The sequence below is a fragment of the Argentina silus genome, assembly GCF_951799395.1.
Source record: "Argentina silus genome assembly, chromosome: 5".
Lineage (NCBI taxonomy): Eukaryota > Metazoa > Chordata > Actinopteri > Argentiniformes > Argentinidae > Argentina > Argentina silus.
Window position 1 is genome coordinate 5,240,087 of NC_139659.1, and position 21,247 is coordinate 5,261,333.

The 21,247-nt window shown below is 44.5% G+C and overlaps 1 protein-coding gene across 1 annotated transcript in view; it reads left to right on the top strand.

Moving 5' to 3' along the window:
* The window catches only part of astn2 (astrotactin 2), a gene marked incomplete at both ends in the record, with an annotated part of 256,443 nt that extends 236,732 nt beyond the window's left edge, over positions 1 to 19,711 (top strand). Inside the window, 4 exon segments of the mRNA XM_083669850.1 lie at positions 5,785 to 5,926; positions 13,703 to 13,803; positions 14,533 to 14,716; positions 19,474 to 19,711. Of these exon segments, the coding sequence (XP_083525976.1) occupies positions 5,785 to 5,926; positions 13,703 to 13,803; positions 14,533 to 14,716; positions 19,474 to 19,711 (665 nt within the window).
* Positions 19,712 to 21,247: the final 1,536 nt, after the last annotated feature.

The following is a 21,247-nucleotide window of genomic DNA, read 5'->3' on the forward strand; positions in this document are numbered from 1 at the left end:
TTCATGTCAAAAAACTGCTTTCTTTTTCTCCTCAAACCTCCCTCCCCTCCTCTGGGGACCTGATCGATGTATTACACAAGACAAGCTAGGCAAAGGGGTGGAGGGAGGGGGCGAGAGAAGACATGGCTCCTGGGTCCCTGAGGGCCTCCTCACCCCTACCCCCAGCCTCTAACCCCCCCACCACCAGCTCTCTTCCCCCTACCACCCTAGCCCAAGCGGTGGGAGAGATTAGCTCTCCGCTCCAGGCTAGAGCCCTGGAGTGGTTGTGGTCTGGGATGACCAAGCCTCACTGCACACACATCAAACAGGCCATGCTGTAGTAGGCTCCCAATGCTCTAGGCTTCTCTGGCTCTGTTACCTAAGGCAAGGAGAGGAGAGGAGAGGAGAGGAGAGGAGAGGAGAGGAAAATACTGATAAGAGGAGAGGATTGGAGGGGAGGAAAGCGGAGAGAAGGAGAGGAGAGGAGAGGAGAGGAGAGGAGAGGAGAGGAGAGGAGAGGAGGGGGGGGGTACTGATGAAAAAAAAGTGATTCGCGTAAAGCTTCCTATTGGTTGATTCTGAATTCTGAGTGGGGAAAGTCGGGTAAGATCGTACAATGAGTACAACAAGTTTCAAGTCAGAAATGTCTGAGTTTCCTTGTTCCGAGCGCACTGTGAACGAAGCAAAAGATGTAGCTACGGGCTGTTATTCAAGCGTATCCTGGGACAGGAGTTCTGCAGTCAGACTAACTTGCTGTTCACCTTGTGTTGCTCTAAGACCTTTGGGTGAATGGATTCATTCTTTTTGCTGTTTATATTTCTACAATATGGAAACAATACAATACTAAACTACATAACTACATACAGTTTATATTCAAACATTATTTCAGAGCTCATTATATCAGAGCTGTTCTGAGTAGACAGTTTGTCTCTGTGTGTGTGTCTCTGTGTTTGTGTGTGTGTGTGTGTGTGTGTGTGTGTGTGAGTGCGCGTGCGCGTGCGTGTGTGCATGTAAGTAAGATATTACCCGACAGTGAATGAGTGTGGCAGCTCTGGGTGGGCAGGCGAGCTGACAGATGAGAGCGTGAGCTGGGCTGTTTGTCTTTGGCCTTTTGCAACTCTGGATTATGTGATAATGACAGATACCCCCCTCCGACCAACCCACAAGTGGTTGCACCCGGACTCCACCAAGTCACGCATCAGACCTCTGATTTATTCTGATTATCAAAACATACAAAGACATCATTCCTCCCCAGACCGCATCCAGAAACATAAAACTTCAGTCCTCTCTCGTTCCTTCTCGCCCTCCCTTCCTCCTTCCCTCCTTCCCTCCCTTCCTCCCTACCCCCCCCCCCCCCACCCCCCCCACCCCCACCCCCACCACCCCCCCCCCCCCCCCCTCTTCCCTCCCTGCGCTGTCTCTGTCTACATTTAGCCTTGGTGAAGCAGCAGATTTCTGGCCTGTCTTGGACATTCCTCTCATAGCTGTGCCATTGAAAGGGAAAAGGACTTGAAAGGCATTCTGGGGTAGGCTGTATCGGGTCAATAGTCAATCTTAAACACATCATTACCCATTGTTTATGCAAAAGATTGAGTCGGCTGGTCGGGGCAATTTACTGTTCCACCAATTATTTGAGTGTTAGCATACTTCGCCCCTCCGAATAGGCTAACTGTGAGGAAAAAGTCAGACCGAACACTTTCTGTATGCCCGGAAAAAAAAGGAAATGTTAAAATTCGAAGTGTGATTGCGATCGCTGTCAGCATCACATAAATCGTTAGTGGATTGTATGGTAGCCCCATGATCCTCAGATGTCATCACACTCACATCGCCATGAATAGTAACACAAAACAGGTGGCCGCGCTTCCAGATGAGTAAATAAAGGAAAGACACAAATAATAATGAAAGAAAGAAAAAAAAAAAAGAAAAGAAAAGAAAGAAAAAGCAATTAAAGGAGGGAGGCAAGTGAATGAAGATCAGATCTGTTCTCTAACTTGTGTAGCAGTAGCAGTGAGCAGGGGGAGATCAGCCGACGCAGCGCTGAGCGGCAGGCAGACTGACGGTATGCAGGCCAAGGCTACACATACGGTGGAATCATAACTGGGAATGTTGACTCTTCTCCTGGTGGAATCATAACTGGGAATGTTTACTCTTCTCCTGGTCCCCCGTTCCCTCGTTCCCGCTCCTTGGAAAACCCAGGATCAGGATCAAAGACATACGCCGGCTCTGCTATGGCGATATGGCCACCCTCACATACATGTACTGCAATAAGCCTTCACACACACACACACACACACACACACAGACATATGCACGCATGCACACACACACACACACACACACACACACACACACACCTCCATTAAAAGTGGTGAAGCCTCTAAATACTTTTACATGGATTTAGGTCAGTACTGTGTATTAGCGTGAGTAGTTTACATCATTGAAAGTGTGCCTCTGAAGTGTATATGTGAAGTGTGGTTGCCCACCTGCCTCTAAATTGGACAAAGTCCATAATTTATAAGCATACAGCGTTTGAGGTGACGCCAATGTACTCTCCTAATTCCTGCTTTATTTTGATTCAGCTACAGATGTATTGAAAGACAATCTAGAAATGTGATCTACATATAAGTGGTCTGAGATACAGCCTATGATTGCTTTTCATTTTCAGTCAAAGGGCAGAGTCAGCTCTAATGCACAGCGTGTTTCAATGTATATAATTTGATACGACATTAAACAAATACTATCTTGTGATACTGCGTAAGTCAGCCCATTGATACAATATCAATAGGAAATGCAGCGCTGCTTGAACGTATGTGAACCCCTTGTGCAATTAGATTACATTTTTTTATTTATTTTACCATGAAATCTTTATTTAATCAGAACCAGTCTTTTTTTATCTGACATAACAGGTTTATATTTACCAATTCCATATGTTGGTTTAGGGGAAATCATGCATGTAGTAGAACAACAAAATTATAAAGAAATTAGTGCAGGTGCAAAAATAAGTGAACCAAGTTACATTGGTTAAATCAAGGAGGTAAGTAGAATCAGGTGGGTAAATAATTGGGTACCACATGAACCAATCAAAGGAGAGATCTTTAGGAAAGAGTTTAGGCGGGACTCTGATAAATAGAGATTAGAAACCTGGTCAGTTTTGTTTTACCCATACAGGTGAATGTTACCCATACAGGTGAATGTTACCCATACAGGTGAATGTTACCCATACAGGTGAATGCATAACACACCATGCCGATAGGAAAGGAAATCTCAGAGGACATCAGGAAGAGGGTAGTGAGAGCACATCAGTCTGGGGAAGGCTATAAAATCATCTCAACAAGATTTGAGCTCCATCAGTCCACTGTGAGGCAAATAATTTACAAATGGAGAGCATTTAATATGACAGCAACTCGGCTTAGAAGTGGACGTCCTTCCAAAATATCCCCAAGGGTTAGGGAAAAATAATAAATCAGGAAATCAAGAAAAATAATAAATCAGGTAAAAGCCAAACCAAACAACATCTAGAGATTTGCAGACCTCCCTTGCTGCATCTCAGGTAACCGTGCATGCTTCAACAATAAGAAGAACACTGAATCGAAATGGCCTTCATGGGAGGGTTGCTAGGAAGAAGCCTCTGCTGTCAAAAAAGAACCAAACTGCCAGAGAAACTAACTTTGCCAGAGACCACCTGGACAAGCCTGAAAGTTTCTCTGGACAGATGAGTCCAAAATTTACCTTTTTGGTCACAATCAAAACCACTATGTTTGGTGAAAACCCAACACTGCCTACCACCAAAAGAACCTTATCTCAACAATCAAGCATGATGGTGGGAGTCTCAAGATCTGGGGCTGCTTTTCCTCCTCTGGACCTGGATGACTCCACATCAGGGGAACCATGAATTCTGAGGTATACCAGTAGATGCTTGAACAGAACGTCTGGCCATCAGTCAAGGAGCTAAAGCTGGTCTTCCAACAACGACAATGACCCAAAGCATTCAAGCAAATCTGTCAAAGAATGGCTCAGGAGAAAGAAGATTTGTGTTTTGGATTGGCCAAGTCAAAGTTCTGACTGAAATCCAATCTAGATGCTGTCAGGACCTGTAGCGGGCAGTTCATGTCAGACACCCCTCAAATCTAACTCAATTGGCTGAGTTCTGTAAGGAGGATTGGGCAAAAAACCCTCAAAACAGACAGAGACTGATTGGTGGCTATGCGAGACGTTTACTCCAAGTTATCGCTGATAATGGAGGTACCACAAGCTATTGACTGAAGAGGTTCACATATTTTAGCACACATGAAATCTGAGTTTTTGTTACATAAACCACTTTCGTTAAATAAACAATGAAAATATATCATATTTGTTTGTTTGTGTCACTTATTTGGAATAATCTTTAGTCTTTATTACTTCATTACGGTTTAGATAAAGATTTTATAAGTTCATTTTAATATTGATACAAAAATAATGACCATCCCTGTAGGGTTCACAAACTTTCAAGCAGCACTGTATGTAAATCATTTTGAGTAAATAGTGCCGATTGCAAATTAGGTTATGGCCCAACAGAAAACCATCTAGATGCTTGCTCTAACTCCTGGAATAAATAAAGTATATCCAACATGTTTAGAAAGAACAAAACCTTAGAAAGAGTAAGCCTGGCACTTGTAGATTTTACGCTTAGGAATGTGTTTGGGGAAACCTCTTATAAACAGAACTCTCTCTGGGAAAATGTCAAACCTTTCTTCCGTATATAGTTACTTTCCGACCTTTCCAGTGGAGGTTAGTGGGAGTAGTTGTCCACTAGCCTGTCCTACTCCCTTCTTTTGCAACTTTTTCTTACCGTCTCCTAGTGCCCACCAGCCAGACCTATTCCCTGTGTTTATAAGTTGGCCCGCATGTCATAAGATCAATCTAAGCTGCCCTTTATATCTTGTAGAAATAGTTTGAAATCCGACCATTTTAGAGCTTTTAAACTGTTTCGACAGCTCCCTCTTTTTTTACACCACCCCCTCTGAGTGCTGGAAACAGTTGTGGGCATGTCTGAGTGAACGTGTGTGTGTGTGTGTGCGCGTGCGTGCGTGCGTGCGTGCGTGCGTGCGTGCCTGCGTGTGTGCGTGCGTGCCTGCGTGTGTCATTATTTTTTCCCGTAAGCTGACATAAAAGATATTTCACAACTGTTGTTTGTGAGGCCCCCGGGGTGCTCAGTGAGATATCACTGTAACAGTAATATGTGCCTGTAAAGCCGAAAAATTGTGTTTTCTTACAGATCTATAATGTAGCGTGTAGGGACTCACGCCAGAAGAAGTCATATTTAATTTTGCCTTTAGGGTTTGTGCTGCAGAAATGGTTCCCCGTGGTCAGAGCAGAGGTGAAACTTTGAATAGCTTGGAATGCTACAGTGTGGAATGGAAGGATCGATGCCGGAAAAAGGCTCTTTAAAAAGTCATTCATAACTTTCCTTTAGCCTGTGACCGTTTTCTGTTTAAATATACAGTATGTGAACCAAGGTTACTGTAGCTTGGCAGTGTTTGTTTTGACTTGCGAAACATTTAAGGGACAATAGGTGAGAGTGAACATTGTTCCAGAAGAAAACAGCACGTGTTGCTTATTTAAGAGGAAAGGGAAATTACTTCAAACCAAGTCCATGTCCATTAGTATAATTAACCCTATGCATTTCCCTCTGTCTCCCTCCTTTTCTCCCTTCTTTCTTCCATTCTACCTCTTCTTCTCCCATCTCTCTCTCTCTCTCTCTCTCTCTCTCTCTCTCTCTCTCTCTCTCTCTCTCTCTCTCTCTCTCTCTCCCCCCTCTTCCCCCAGGTGAGGTGTTGAGCCTGGTGGATGACCTATTCTCTGGTCTTGGCTCCTCCTGTGTGGTCGCCGGGAGGAGGAACGGAGACCATCCTCACTCTGTGCTCTACTCACTGGTCTTCAAGTGTCTGGAACCCGACAGTCTCTACAAGTAAGACTGTAAACCTCCCCTTTAAACACCTAGACCATTGTTGTTAGTCTCTACAAGTAAGACCGTAAACCTCCCCTTTAAAGGTTAACTATAGCCACACACTAAAACAAAGGTGTGTAAAATGGAGATAGGAATTGGTTAAAGGAACTAAAGGTGTCGGATGAAGACAATTTATGTATCTGCCTTTTTATTTTTATTTTGTTATTTTATTCACTTGCCAATTCTGTGGTTACTTCCCTCCACCTTTAGAGGTACAGTACAGTCATTCTAAAACATAGTAGGCGTCCATGGAAATGCCAAGTCCTTCCCACCTATAGGCCGTGTGGTATTGTTCTCGGTATGACTAGCAGCTTGTAACTCAATTGACTACATCATATTCTGACCACATTTTATGAGTGCAGTATTTCCCATTATCATAAAAAAGCCCTCCTCCTTGTTAACCATCACGTCCGCGGTCATGTTTACATCTTTTCCTAAACAAGAATGACTGGACAAATATCACAATGTACCACATCCTGGCCTTGGGTGTCTGTATTCCCACTGGAAATGTTATGTGTTTAGGGGACGTGTTTTAATTGTATTTATTTCCTCAGAAGAACACAGCTGGCTCGTATTAGCTGAGGCGCATAGTTTGGTGGGCTCACCACGGTGGAAGTGGTATATGTTGGTGTTATTGTTCTGTTTGGTCATGATCGAGGGCTCTGTTTCTGTCTGCCATGCAAGGAAACATGGTCATGGTGAATAATGAGGACATATAACGTGGCCATGTTGTTGTTCAGAGGCGTAGAGAGAGACTGAAGTCTGGAGCCGCTGACCTGTCTGTCTGTTTGTCTGGTTTAACAAATAGACAAACCACCCCCCCCCTTCCCATGTATTGGTCATGTCTTGGATGGTTATTAAACAGACTATCCCTTCAAGAGTCTTGAATATGAGTGACAACAAGTCATCAGACACACATCAAGACAGAAGTCTGTAAGCTAGGGATCATGAGGGCTCCCTTTTTGCATGATGATGATCAAGAACATATCGTTGAAGTTGTTTGCACGTGTGTGACACTTCACGACATGATTCATTAAGTGATCCTTGTCTTCCTTGTGACTTTATCGGTAGGCCTATAAAGTGAAACCATATTAGCGGGATGGGAAGCGCTGGAATGCAATGAAACCAGTCCACTTGGACAGACACTTGTGAATGTTCCATCACGTGTTCCTGCCAGTGAGTGGCTTGGGTAGGTCGGCCCTCCTCCGGTAGCATAAAGCTCAGTAAAGCGTTTCTTTATGAATCCATACATCACCACAGCTGGATACTTTTATGTTAAGCTGTTAAGAGGACATCTCAGACCGGTGATAGATTAGTCTTCCGAGAGGCTAAGGAGGCCTGCGCCACCCTTCCCAGGGGGCATTGCTGCAATATACATTTGATATGAGCACTTTATTCTCCTAGGGTATCGCTTCCCATACCTCCGTCGTCCCCTCCACATCTTGAAATAAAGTTAGGTGGGTGGGGTGTATAGCAAGAACGGCCTCCAGATGAAAGCCGGGGACCCAGCGAAACAACAGAGGGAATGCACCGTCTTGTCCTCTTGAGCTCTCCCAACTGCTGTTTGCTGGTTTATGTTCATGGCCATCTTGCTGTTCCCCCCCTGCACACACACACTTCATCTCAACTTGTTTTGGGAAGCTGGCCTCTGCAGCTGTGGCAGTAACAGATCTTGTCTCTGTTAAACAAGGGAATCTTGGAGAACCATTGGAACAGAGCTCAGAAGAGACTACAAGGTAGAAGGAATGGTAAATCATAGCAGCATATTTGTATATTCAAGCTGGTGATTTATTCAAGCATCAGGTAGGATTCCTGGTACTGTTTTCTCCCACCTTTCTGCCATTCTACCTTGCACAACACAGAAACCACGCCAACCGAGAGTTTACTATGAGGAGAAACTTGGAAGCCTCCACTTCTTTCGTCCTACAACGAAAGAGAGAGAGACAGAGACAGAGAGAGAAAGAGAGAGAGAGAGAGTGTGAGAGAGAGAGTGTGAGAGAGAGAGTAATACTATGTAGCAATGTTATCTGTACCAAGGCAGCCCCTGGGGCCTCGTTGTTTTCAGATAAGGCCACAATTTACGTCGGCATTACGTCTGTGGGCACACCTCTGCTGGCCAGTCCTAATCGGAGGTTAGATAACGTCTCGGCTGGTGTTGGGGTTACATTTGATCTCTCCAAGGTTGTCAGCCCTAATGTTTCCCTTCCCAGCCCAGCTAGCGGACGCTATCTCCTCGGCTGTATTGTTGTAGAAGGCTTTAGCTGGGGAGCCCACCTCTCGGCCTCGCTGCTCCACAAAGGGACAGAGTTATCAGGGGCACATAGGAACAGGTCATCCCCTTTCCTTGGAAATGTTGCCAATGGACACAGCTTGAGAGGAAGTCCGGAAGCACCCTTTTTTTTTTCTGTACCGTGTGTCAACGTTAGCATCGTTGCGTTAGCGTGAGAAACAGCACATAGTGTTAATGCATTGTTATCTGATCACTGTAGCGAGCTAAAGTGACTACAGTATTTAGAAAGTCATGTTGAGCCAAGTAGAGTAAAGTGCTTACTTTCTATTTATGATTGATTGCTTTTTATTGTCTTGATAAGAATGTGTGGGCTGGTGATGCTCGACATTACACACTCCGTAGATGTTGCAAGCACTCAATTAAATGTTCGTACTCCCCTCACACGCCCCTCCACATGCGCACACACACAAACACAAACCCACACAAACATACACAAACCCACACAAACATACACAAAGACACACAAACACACACAAACATACACAAAGACACGCACACACGCACGCACTCATGCACGCACATACACACACGCCTGTGCACGCACACACACACACACACACACACACACACACACACACACACACACACACACACACACACGTACACCACTACCACCCTTTCAAATGTCTAGCTCATCCCAGACATGCTGACACAGAGTGGAGACATATACCATGACCAAATAAATCTGCTGGAAGCAGCTCTGTCATTGATGATAACATCACCTCATCTCCCCCAAAGCTGTTGCCGAATCCAACACTATAAATAAAATGGTGTCTGACGATTTAGTGATGCAATGAATATACAGTGTGTGTATATATATATATATAGGATATATATATATATATATGTTACGGTATCAACTTCAAAATGACCTTGGGACTTCTTGCATGGATGACCAAGACATAAACCGTTATACCAAGAGGACATCCCTTGTGGTACAGGGGCTACATTTGGGCTTAGAAATTGCAGGCAGGGCTACCCATCATGAGAATGTGATTCCAAATCACCTCTGTTACATTCACCCTACTTGAACTCCCTCTCCAAGGACAGTTCCGGCCCATGTGATTCCAAATCACTTCCACTAGACATTCACGGGTGTAGTATTGTAGAAAGGGACCAGGTACACTCTTAGAAAAAAGGTGCAAGAATCGTATCACCAAGTAGGGTTCCTCAAATGAAAAGGGTTCTAGGTAGAGCCCCCTCACAAAGAACTCGTTTAGACCCCTTCAGTACAGTAAATAGGCCAAGGTGCAGACTCTCACAGTGTTTTGGACGGTACTCCTCCAGGGTGGAGCGCGCGACTGAAATAGATCTCCTTAGAGGGGATACATAAATCACAGAAAATGACTTTGCAAACATGATAAACCTGACGTGACCCAATCCTAGGCTGTGACTTATGAGGTGTTGCATTTATACAGCAGAGTATAAGCTGGCTATCCAGCTCTCCCACACTCTCGCTGGCTGTTATGAGGCCGCTTGTGGAAGATGTATCCAATGAGGATTAGTATCACACACCTGTTTGATACCATTCCCTATTCCATTACAATGAACCCGTCCTGCGATTTCTGCCTCCACCAGCCTCCCCTGCTCTGAACCGAACGCCAACTATCCCTCAAAGGAAAAACAAAGAATTTGGAAGTATTCTGATCCCGACGAATACAGAAAATTCAATAGCACAAAAACAGTTGATAATGGGTTGGATTGATGTAGTTATCATACACTCCGATGAATGTTAAATCATTGGCACTTTTGAGGTGATTGTAAAGGTTCATAAATGTGGTAATACATCGAATGAGACTTAGTGATGTGAGCACAGAGGTATTTTTGAATGGAAATGCCAAGTTTGAATATAAGGCTTTTTTTGATTATATCAGTTTTGACATGATTAAAAAGGTGTTTTAAACACCTCAGATGCTGGATAATGATAATGAGTAAGGAGTTATAACAACAAATATTGTACATATTATTTGTGTATACATTTCTGAGATAAAGTTTCCTTAAGAGAGACCTGGACAAATCTCCCCCAACGAATCATAGAGCTGAAACAATGGTGAGCTGAGACCGAACGGAAAGTATCTTACAGATAGTGGCAATGATTTGTGATTTGAGACTTAAAGGCCACACAAGGATTTTCTCATTAAACTGGCTGAAAAGACGATCTGGTCTATCCAACAAGTAGGATGTGTTCTTTCCCTGTTCTTTTGGAGTGAATTCTAAGTCTATTAATCTCAGTCAGGTCAAAACCATTTTGAGATCCATTTTAGGGCGTGAAATCATCCAATCACAAATGGCATAGGCTTATTTTTTTGTAGCATTTACAGTAGCACAGATAGGATGTTCATATCAAATAGATAGATCATGTATTTATCTTTATGCTTAATATAATCACACATGACACTATTGTGATTTCTAGTTTATATAGTCATCTCTGCCCAGGCCTGCTCTGATATCTGCAGGTGGCATCATTCATTACAGAGCTACTGTGTAATTGATAAAAGCGTGGAAAGGATATTATACTGTTCCCGTTGTGAGTCCTCTGCCACAGGGCCTGACCTGAGAAACTAAATCGAAGCCGTAAATTAGTTTTTGTGGCTGTTGAGTTCCTCAGTCGCTCAGGAATGATATTCTCCTGGCACTCCTGATTGATTTGTGGACCGGCTCAACTGATCTCGGCCCAACATCTGATGTCATCGACCAGGAATCCCAGGCTGCCCGGCTTCTCCTCTCCTCTGCTCAGCATGCCAGAAATACTGCCATAATTGCTCTCTTTCTCTTTCTTTCCCTCTCTCTTTCCCTCTCTCTCTCTCTCTCTCTCTCTCTCTCTCTCTCTCTCTCTCTCTCGCTCTCTCTCGCTCTCTCTCTCTTTGCCCTCAGTCTCATTAAATTAGAGGACAACCGTTGCTTTATGGCGACATTGCTAATTCACACAAAAATTAATCCGCCTCATTGTTTGCTGAGCTTTCAGAAGGATGGCGGACAGACAAAACCGAACCAGGCGCTACAAACAACCAAGGGCCAGCCAGACAGCCTTGGAACGGAGCGAGGGAATGAATGAGGGATAGAATGGAGGAGAGACAATGGGAAACAGAGACCTAGATACTGTAGATAGATAGATAGATAGATAGATAGAGTGTGAGTGATGGAGTGGATGCAGAGAGAGAGAGAAAGAGAGTGTGTGTGTGTGTGTGTGTGTGTGTATGTGTGCGTGTGTGTGTGTGTGTGTGTGTGTGTGTGTGTGTGTGTGTGTGTGTGTGTGTGTTTATACGTGTGTACTGTATGTGTGAGTGTGTTTTGCCAGCATGTTACCCTCTGTTTTGACATTCTCATGGCAGGCCAGACCATGGCTGGGACTTTGTTCTCCAAGGCGATCCTTATCGGTGCCAGTGGTGAGTCCAACACCGCAGACTCTCAGTCTATCCGCACTTCTATCAGCCCCCCTGCCGTGGTGGAAGTGTGTGACCACCATCTACACAGCGGATCTGACCTGCCATCTTGGATGGCAGTCTCATCAACAGTTGTCGTCTGACTGACCATAGTGTTAACACCACAGAGACAAAGCCAGCCAAAATACCTTTTTGTGGTTGTCTCTCCGAAGCGAAGGAAGGAGAAGGGAAAAAAAAGGACAAAAGAAACCCCTCTGTTCTGTTGTAGTCTAATTTGCCTCATAATGAAAGCTTTTGTCCCACAGTTGCCCCCCCCCCCCCCCCCCCAAATGTAAATCTAAAAATTTCAGTCTTTGAGAGGCTTAATTTCAGAGCGGGGGGTTTAATACATAATAGCAGTGTAATTAGGTCTGCTGAGAAAAGTACCTGTCATCGATGCCAACCACTTAGACAACCAAAAACAGCCTGGCAGCAGTGTCTGGCCTCCGTAACTAAACTCTACAAATTGCCTGATAAATACCCACCCCCCCCCCCCCCCCCCCCCCCCCCCGAGAACTTCACTGGCTAGTTATGTGACCACATAATTTAAACAATGTGAATGTTATATGCAGTGTTGTTTTGCTGGGCAGAGAGTCTGTGAAGCATTGGACGGACTCTGGCCTCGCCATCTATTGTGAGGTTCTGGGGGAATACCGCATCTCCCCGGATGAATAACAAGATGGGACAAACTATGCTAGCAATGTCTAAACAGGCCATATTACAAACAAAACAATCAGTTGGTGGTATTAAAACATAAGCTCTTCAGACACAAAAGGATGGAGTAAGACATTCAAATGGGCCCTGAAAGAGAAACAGTGCACTGAAAGAGCAGGGGGAACAATGAAGAAAGATGAAATTTGCTTACTCTTTGATATGTTTTCTCATTTTGCATGTTTTTCAGTCATGAACAATATCAGTTTTCGCCTTATTTATTTTTCTGGACATGCCTTGCTATTTTCAGTGGTTTTTGCAGTTTAGATGGTGGTCATATTTGATGTTTTACAGTACTGAAATAAGCGACATGGTGGTGAGAGTGGGACATTTTTGAACATTCAATGAAACACTCAAAAGCATGCTTATGGACGAGCTTTACATGTGCCTTATTACTTATGGTGTGTTTGAGACAGTACTGTGTCGGGTACTGGGTGGTCCAGGGGAACTCTGGGTATGGTACGGAGCTTTAATATGTTTTGCATTTAAGAGAGCGGAATTCCGTCATTAGAGGAAGTGGGAGTCTCACTTAATGCTGCTATTACACGTAATGGCTGCCGTGCCGCGCTACCCTTCTCTTTCTTTCTCTTTCTTTCTCTCTCAGTTGTTCACTCTCTCTCTCTCTCTCTCTCTCTCTCTCTCTCTCTCTCTCTCTCTCTTTCTTTCTCTCTCACTCTCTCTCAGTTGTTCATTCTATTCTTTCTCTCTCTCTCTATCTCTCTCTCTCTTTCTCTCTCAGTTGTTCATTCTATTATTTCTCTCTCTCTCTCTCTCTCTCTCTCTCTCTCTCTATCTATCACATGCCATGGACGTCTACTAGACGTAACTGAATCCAGGGCCTCCTTGGCCCTGCTTGCCCCGCTCTCCTGCCCCGGCTCTCTGATTTATGGCTATTTTCAAAAGGGTTCCCTGGCTGTCAACAGTAGCTCATAAGAACAGCATGTGGAGTGTAGACTTAGCATGTATAGCGGGTACACATTGCGTGACAACACGCATTGAGCTTTAAAGGATGCTCAGGAGGGATGGCTGATCAAGCCACTGAGGGTTCACATTGAGCTTTAAAGGATGCTCAGGAGGGATGGCTGATCAAGCCACTGAGGGTTCACAGTGTTCTTGTGTCAATAGTCTACTCTTCCTCATTTTCTTTTTTTCATGTCTTTGTTGGTGGAAGGGTCTTTATTGACAGATGTATCTTCATTGATTACTTGTGAGCTTATGTAATTATTGCTTTGTTTACGTCTCTCTCTCTCTCTCTCTCTCTCTCTCTCTCTCTCTCTCTCTCTCTCTCTCTCTCTCTCTCTCTCTCTCTCTTAGGTTCACCCTCTATGCTGTGGACAGTCGAGGGAGTCGTTCAGAGTCCAGCTTTGTCTCAGTGAGGACATCTTGTCCCATGGTGGATGATAGCAGAGCAGAAGGTATTCCATCACACACACACACACACACACACACACACACACACACACACACACACACACACACACACACACTCTCACACTCTCACACTCTTTCTTTCCTTTCTCCATTGCATTCCTCCCTCCTTAACACATCACCTTAAAATGTCATTTACTGTACCCCTCACACCTCCCAGTCTTCCCAGTGGAATTCTAACCTCCATTCTGTCCTTCCCTTTTCCCAAACACTTCTCTGCGTCTCCGGGTATCTAAGTAACCTGAGTCCCACACTAGAGGAACTGTGAGAAAAGGAAGAACTGTGCTTGTGTGATCTCACAGAATCATCAGCAGGTTACTCACCTCGTCTCTCCTTTTTTTTCTTTTTTTTTTCCTTCCTTCCTTTTCCACGACTCTCTCACCATCCCTCTGTCATTCTCTCCCCTCCACCTCGTTGGAAGCTGCATCAAGAGAGTTTGTCTTCATGGCAACCTGTACAATCTACACGTAGCACAGTTGTGATATGTGAAGATGAATACATGAGCATTCATGTATTTCTCTCTCTCTCTCTCTCTCTCTCTCTCTGTCTGCCTCTCGCTCTCTCTCTCTCTCTCTGTCTGCCTCTCGCTCCTTCTCTATCTCTCTCTCTCTCTCTCTCCCTCTCTCTCTCTCTGCCTCTCTCTCTCTCTCTCTCTCTCTCTCTCTCTCTCTCTCTCTCTCTCTCTCTCTCTCTCTCTCTCTCTCCCCCTATGGCAGAGATAGCAGACAAGGTATATAACCTGTACAACGGCTACACCAGCGGTAAGGAGCAGCAGACGGCCTACAACACCCTCATGGAGATCCCCCCTCCTCTGCTCTACCGTGTACAGCACCACTACAACTCACACTACGAGAAGTTCGGAGACTTTGTCTGGCGGAGTGAAGACGAACTGGGACCCAGGTGAGAATGAGGAACATGCCATAGGTTTTCCCAATGTCTCGTCCTGTGTCACTGTTTGTTCGGCGACAGTGTCACTCCGAGGTTGTGTTCTCCTCTTGTCTTCTCCTCTTGGTGTGGACACCCCCCCAGCAGTACCGTTCTTTGTTTATGTAAGAAAATGTCCTCGCTGGGGATCCAGATCCAGGGTCTCATATAGGTTTTCAGTATCAAGTTATAAGTAACAGTTCCTCTAATTGGACCAGATGCTTATTCCTTTCCTCTCGGTTGAAGTTGAGTGATTTGAGGCAGCACAAATGTAGTGTTTATGATCTTTTGAAACACAATAAAATTGGAATGACCACTATGGTTCTCCAAAATGCCTTTGGGTTTGAGCTGGCTTTCGTATAGAAACCCCATGATCGTTTTCGCCGTCATCTTCAGTTTTCGAGAAGTGTTGAATCTTTCCATTCCAGTGGACTTGAAAATGGCGGCCTTCCAACCCAGTAACATGAGGTTGTTTTTACATAGCCTCTGTATAGCTAGTCAGGAACTTCAATCTGTCCATTGTAAACCATGCAGCTCTACTGTTTCTGCAACCATCTCTAACAAAGGTAGATCATCACACCTGTAGACAAATACACAAACACACACACGCACGCACACTCACGCACGCACGCACGCACACACACACACACACACACACACACACACACACACACACACACACACACACACACACACACACAACACCATGGTCAGCAGTAATTTTGGACAGCAAAATATTGGTTTAGGCTTTCACTGCAAATCCTGGCCCATTAAACCAATCATGAGCGGGTTTGTTCCATTGGAGTACCATCTCAGAAGGACATAAATCTCATAAAAGAATCTGCACGGCGCGCTCATATATTTTCATTTTCGTTTACTCAAGTTCATCAGATGTTTTTATTTCCTCTCGGTTACCTTTTTATTCATAGTTTGTACCCAATTGGTGACTGGACACAAGTGCTAAGTCTACAAATTACTGCCTTGTTATTACAAGGGCCTGGAGGAAAGGAGCCAGCGACTCAGAGGCCTAACGAAGCCGCAGCGCTCCGGCGCTTGGCAACTTCACGAGTGTCGCGGCGAATTGGGACTGCGCTTGTTTTTGTGTATGTGAGGAATATTCATTCATAAAAGCAACTTCTCTGGTTACCTGTAAAGACCTGAAGCCCCCCTGTAAAGGCAGGAATGGTGCTATATAACACGAGGAGTCAGGAGTATGCCATGCTGTCATTCCCTGGGCAGGACCGTACACCTCACCCACAGGGAGCTGCAGTACCAGAGGTCACCCGAGAGTCCATAGATTTACCCTGGTGTTTTCCGAAGCCAATGAGAAGCCGGTATTTTGCCCAGTCAATCGATTTATTCTGCCATCCAGGTTTTGTGTCACTTCCTAAGTCCCCCCCCCCCCCCAAATCCCAACACAGAGGCTTAAATGTCATCACCATGTGTTATTGATGTTCATATGACTATTCATTCAGTTGACAGAGAGTCCAATGTAATATTCAATGTGTTGAGTGTTTGCTATAGGTCATTACAGGGATTCAATACACATTGGTCTGGAAATGTCTGTGTCTGTTTCCCCCTAAATGAAACCAATAGGTAAATAGTAGCAGCACTCAGACCCGGGCGTTATCTCCTGGCCTGTCTGGGGAGGCCACAGTATCACCACACTAATGGCATTCATGTCATACCAGGCATGTCTGTGAATGTTATTAGACCATTACTCTCACTTTGTCACCCTCACACGTACACACACACACACATGCACACACATACACACACACACATACACACATACACACACACACACACACACACGCACACACACACTCACACACACACACACGCACACGCACACACACACGCACACGCACACACACACACACACACACACACACACACACACACACACACGGTTGTTTATGCTCTCATTTGAACCAGAGACCCCCCACATACTGTATTTATGGTGGTTTGTAAAGCCTCACCTTATCATTCACACCCTTCACTCACTTTTTCTAACCACAACAGTGTTGTTGTTGTGTGGCAGTGTGGCAGTGCAGACAGGCGAGAGTACCTTTCTCTCTTCCGATTGTCTCGGTACATAGTTTTTGCAAGATTGTATAAGATTGTATAAGATTGTATAAGATTGTATAAGTGTTACCGTTGTATTTTCCATTCTCTCCACACAACCATCAGTCAGTTTAGTTATTCATCTATCAACTGTATTTTCCTGTTGTTTTGTTTGTATTATGTGTTCCTTTTGTCTGATGCAGTCATTTTAGGGTCTCTTCTATAACAAAACCACACTTGTCTCCCCTGACATTGTAAGATTAGTGCGTTTGGGTTTTCCAGTTTTTTTTCCCCCCCTGTCTACTGCAAGAGCAGGAGCTGAGTTGCGCAATCTGACTTTTCTGTAAGCGTTTCTTGTGGAAGGCAAATGGGTAAGGTCAGCTTTTGACTATGAGGTTACATACTCAGATTACAACCCCAACGCCAAAACAGCTCTCTTACGCCAAACCAAACACTAAAATTGACAGTCAACTAACACTAACTAAACTTCCAACTCCATTTCCTCCTCATTCGCGTAAAGATGTCCTGCACACCCCTCTCCTGGTTCTGCCCTCAGGAACAGACCACCCCAGGCAGTCATTTTCTTTATGGAAATACACACAAGGCAAAATTAGCAAGATATGGAGAAACTCATAGACCAGCAAAAAACAAACATATTTGAAATCCATGGCATGTGAGCCATACCAGGTTATGACAACGGTACAATAGTTTTGCAATGATGGCAACATTCGGTCTCAGGTTTCAGCCCCCTGTTTTGTTTTGTTCACCCCTATTGCCTGGAAGCACCCCTCAGCAGCCATAAATAATATAATACATTTGGAATAAATGTGTCTTACGGAAGATTATGCTTTTTTGGGGGCTGATTGTGGGGAGGTGGCCTGGGGGGCGGGCACAGAGGAAAGTCCTGGGGAAGGCATTTGGATGAGTGACAGCCGGTTATTTACAGCCTTAAATTGGCAGGGTTTGGCCTTGTTGGGCTGATTTATGACCCAGCTCTATCGGTGGTGCCTTTTAAAAGGTAACAGAGTGGCCAAGTGAAATTTGAGCGCTCGGCACAACTCCCGTCAAGAAACCTGCGAGCCACCGTCCCAGCCACCGACAGACCATCGTCACAGCGACCGACAGACCACAGTCGCAGTGAGCCCTGGACAGGGCCTCACCTCTTTACCTCACCATGTATGTTTTTTTAGAAATGCAATGCTCCACACAACTAGACTGTGTGTCTTGCGTATTGTTTTTTTTTCTACTTTGGGTGGAGTTTCCATGCTGTAGATCTACTTTTCTGTAGTCTCGGGGCACCAGACTCCTAGGAACCGTATACCGTATGGGTCAATTGCTGCCAACTTTGACTGAGGGATGATCAAGGGATGTGCCCTTGTTAAACCAGTGGTGCGTTGCAATTTTCTACCCTCGCACACTCCCCTCATGGATTAAAAAGGAATGGACTGTTGTGAAGAGTATGATGGAAACTCTCTCCAGCCATGCTTGCACCCATCCATGTTTTTAATTGCATGAGGGGAAGGGCACAAGGGCACACTTCTGGCTGAAGGGTAGAGAAATGGAACGCACCTTGGTTTAACAAGTAAACATCCTGCCATCATCCCCCCGATGTCAAAGTTGGCCTCAATGTGTTGTGACGTAAGACACAGCCACCGTGTGGGAAGAGACTGAACAGTCAGTCACCTCTGTTGTAGCAGCCATTTTGTTCAAATAGTGCACGTTGTATTGACTTGGAAGCCTGCTACTGACAAAATATTGCATGTGACCAACAATGACAAGATAAAATGGATAGCACCAGCACAAATAAAGCACTCCTCTTGACCTGGAAGTCTTAAATTCTGATCCCCAATCTGCTCCTCTCTTGATTGATACTGTAGGCATTCTAAACCCCCAGTCCTTAAATTGCCCACTTGCTTTTGGGAATTTCAAAATGCAAGAAAAATGTTGCCCTTTTTTTAACAAACAAGTGAAAAGGTTGTATGTGCTCCTTGCTTAACCAAAGACAGATGCTGATGCTCAGCAGAGACCAAACGTCTCCAAACAAAACGGAATTTGCCTCCAAGTCAAGTTTATTTGAGTATATTTGTATCTGTTCATATAAACTCAACAACATACAACATGGAGGTAGCCCATCTTCATGAGAGTGAAGTATGTGATTTAAGTATGAGAGAATGTGCTGGAAAGAAATTGGCTGTGTGTGTGTGTGTGTGTGTGTGTGTGTGTGAGAGAGAGAGAGAGTGTGTGAGTGTGAATGTGAGTGTGAGTGTGAGTGTGAGTGTGAGTGTGAGTGTGAGTGTGAGTGTGAGTGTGTGTGTGTGTTTGTGCTTGTGAGTGTGTGTGTACAGTATGTGTCTGTGAGGCAGTTTGTCTGCCCATCTACCTTGAGCTGGCCTCAACCATGGCCCCCTCTCGCCAGGGAGGTGAGCTGGCTGCCAACTCCAACCAGAGACAGACCTCTCCTCTACTCTCAGCCTGGGATTCAATCAAACTTGATCTGTGGCAAACCACACCGAAAATATAACCATTTTATATTTGATAAATGTGTGGTGTGAAGAACCATGATTACATCAGGGAAAAGTGTTTTGGAGTAAGTTGCTGTAATTTTAATGATGATGATGGTAATGATGATGATGAAGATTATAATTGTGATGATGACTCCCCCCTAGGAAAGCCCACCTGATCCTCCGTAGGGTGGACCGGATCAGTCGGTACTGCCGGGCCCTCCTGCACAGCGCCTACATCCAGAGCCGGACCGACACCATGGCCTACGTGTTCTGCCGCAGCGAGGAGGTGCGGCCCCCCAGTAACGTGTGGCATGGCACCCTGCACGACACCCGCACCGCCTGCATGGAGAAACTGATCTCGATACAGCGCAACACATACGGCAACGCTAAACTCCGATGAGACTGGGCAGATACGTACGCACCAAACGACACCGCCATCTAGACCCAGTCCCACCCTCCCGCCTCCCGGCTCTCCTCTCTGCCGTGGTGTCTCCACTGACTGGTGTTTTTTTCTGAACCAGGAGAGACACAAAAAACCTCAACCTCACTGGACATGCCGTAAGATGCTCCCAAGCCTCCTTTTCGTGACCTCTTTTTGTAAAATAGAGTGTGAATAAAGTGCTAAGAACTGCAAGAAGAGGAGCATTTCCGTATTTTTGGAAGAAATAGGTATAAATGCCAGTGAGCGCGAACGAAGAGGACGCGTGAGCATGTAAATTATCGTTCAACCACGAGAACTATTTGGTTGATCACACAAACTGATTGTAACGTTGCAGTTCCCCCGTGGTGCCTCAACCGTGGGGGTGCTCCAGGGAAAAAAAAAAAAAAAAAAAACTTCTCTCTGTTCTTCTCTCCCTACGTTTGGAAAGATGTCAACGAGTCAGTTAGTGTCCGTGTCTCATTTGATTTTCTTTCATGGGTCAACTGTTTTATTGGATACCATACCAAGACTTCTTGACGATAATGTACATTGTTTTTATTACTGCAGGCCACAACAGAGAAATCCCTCTTGGCCAGGTTGTGATGTCATAAACTGTACCATACTGTACGTATCGTGAGTAACACTCGGCAGTGAGACAACTCCTCAAACAGCCATGATTTCAACGTTTTTATTAGGATATTTGTTTTCTTCTATGTTAAAATATGTGGTGCTTTGAATCAATGACAGTAAGGTGTACTCAACAAGGATTTATTGATTAAGGCAAGATAATGAAGACAAATGGTGAGCTGGTGAATTAAGATTAGCAATGAAGTGAATGAATCTGCAAAAAAAACTACAAAAGAAATGATGAACAGTTCATGTCGGTTGTGCTGATTGCTGAGTGAGTGCGTTCTTTGAATGTTGAAACGTCGAATGTGTGGATATTTTACGATCCCTTTCACGACGCAACAACTTGGATTTTCTTTATTTCTTCATCGCAAAAGCCATGGACAATGTCCTCATTAAACTTCAACTTATTGTTTTGAAAATGTTCAATTCATGTTATATCAATTGTGATAGTAAATTATTATATTGTACATATTAAATTGTGAATAACATAATGTATTAATATATGGCTTTGATTGTCTTTTTCTGAAGAATGTGAAATATTAAATATGTACATATATATAACCAGAAGCAGCACCATTCTTTTCCACATTAACTAATAAAATGGTGACCAATCTTTACTGATACTGTTGAAATATAACTGATGCAAATGTGAAAGTCATTAGACATCCCTGGACACTCAAGGTCACCTGCAAAGACACCTTCACCTATGTGTCTAGTTCTACCCCATCAGACATTTAGCCCTGCTTACGGTAAAGTAACTAAATGCACCCTTTGCTAAGGATTCACCATCAATGGTGACCCATTAAATTTCCTGACCCAAAGTACAAAATATGTACCCATTTGCAAGGGGGAAAAATCACTCACTGAACTAATACACATGTATGA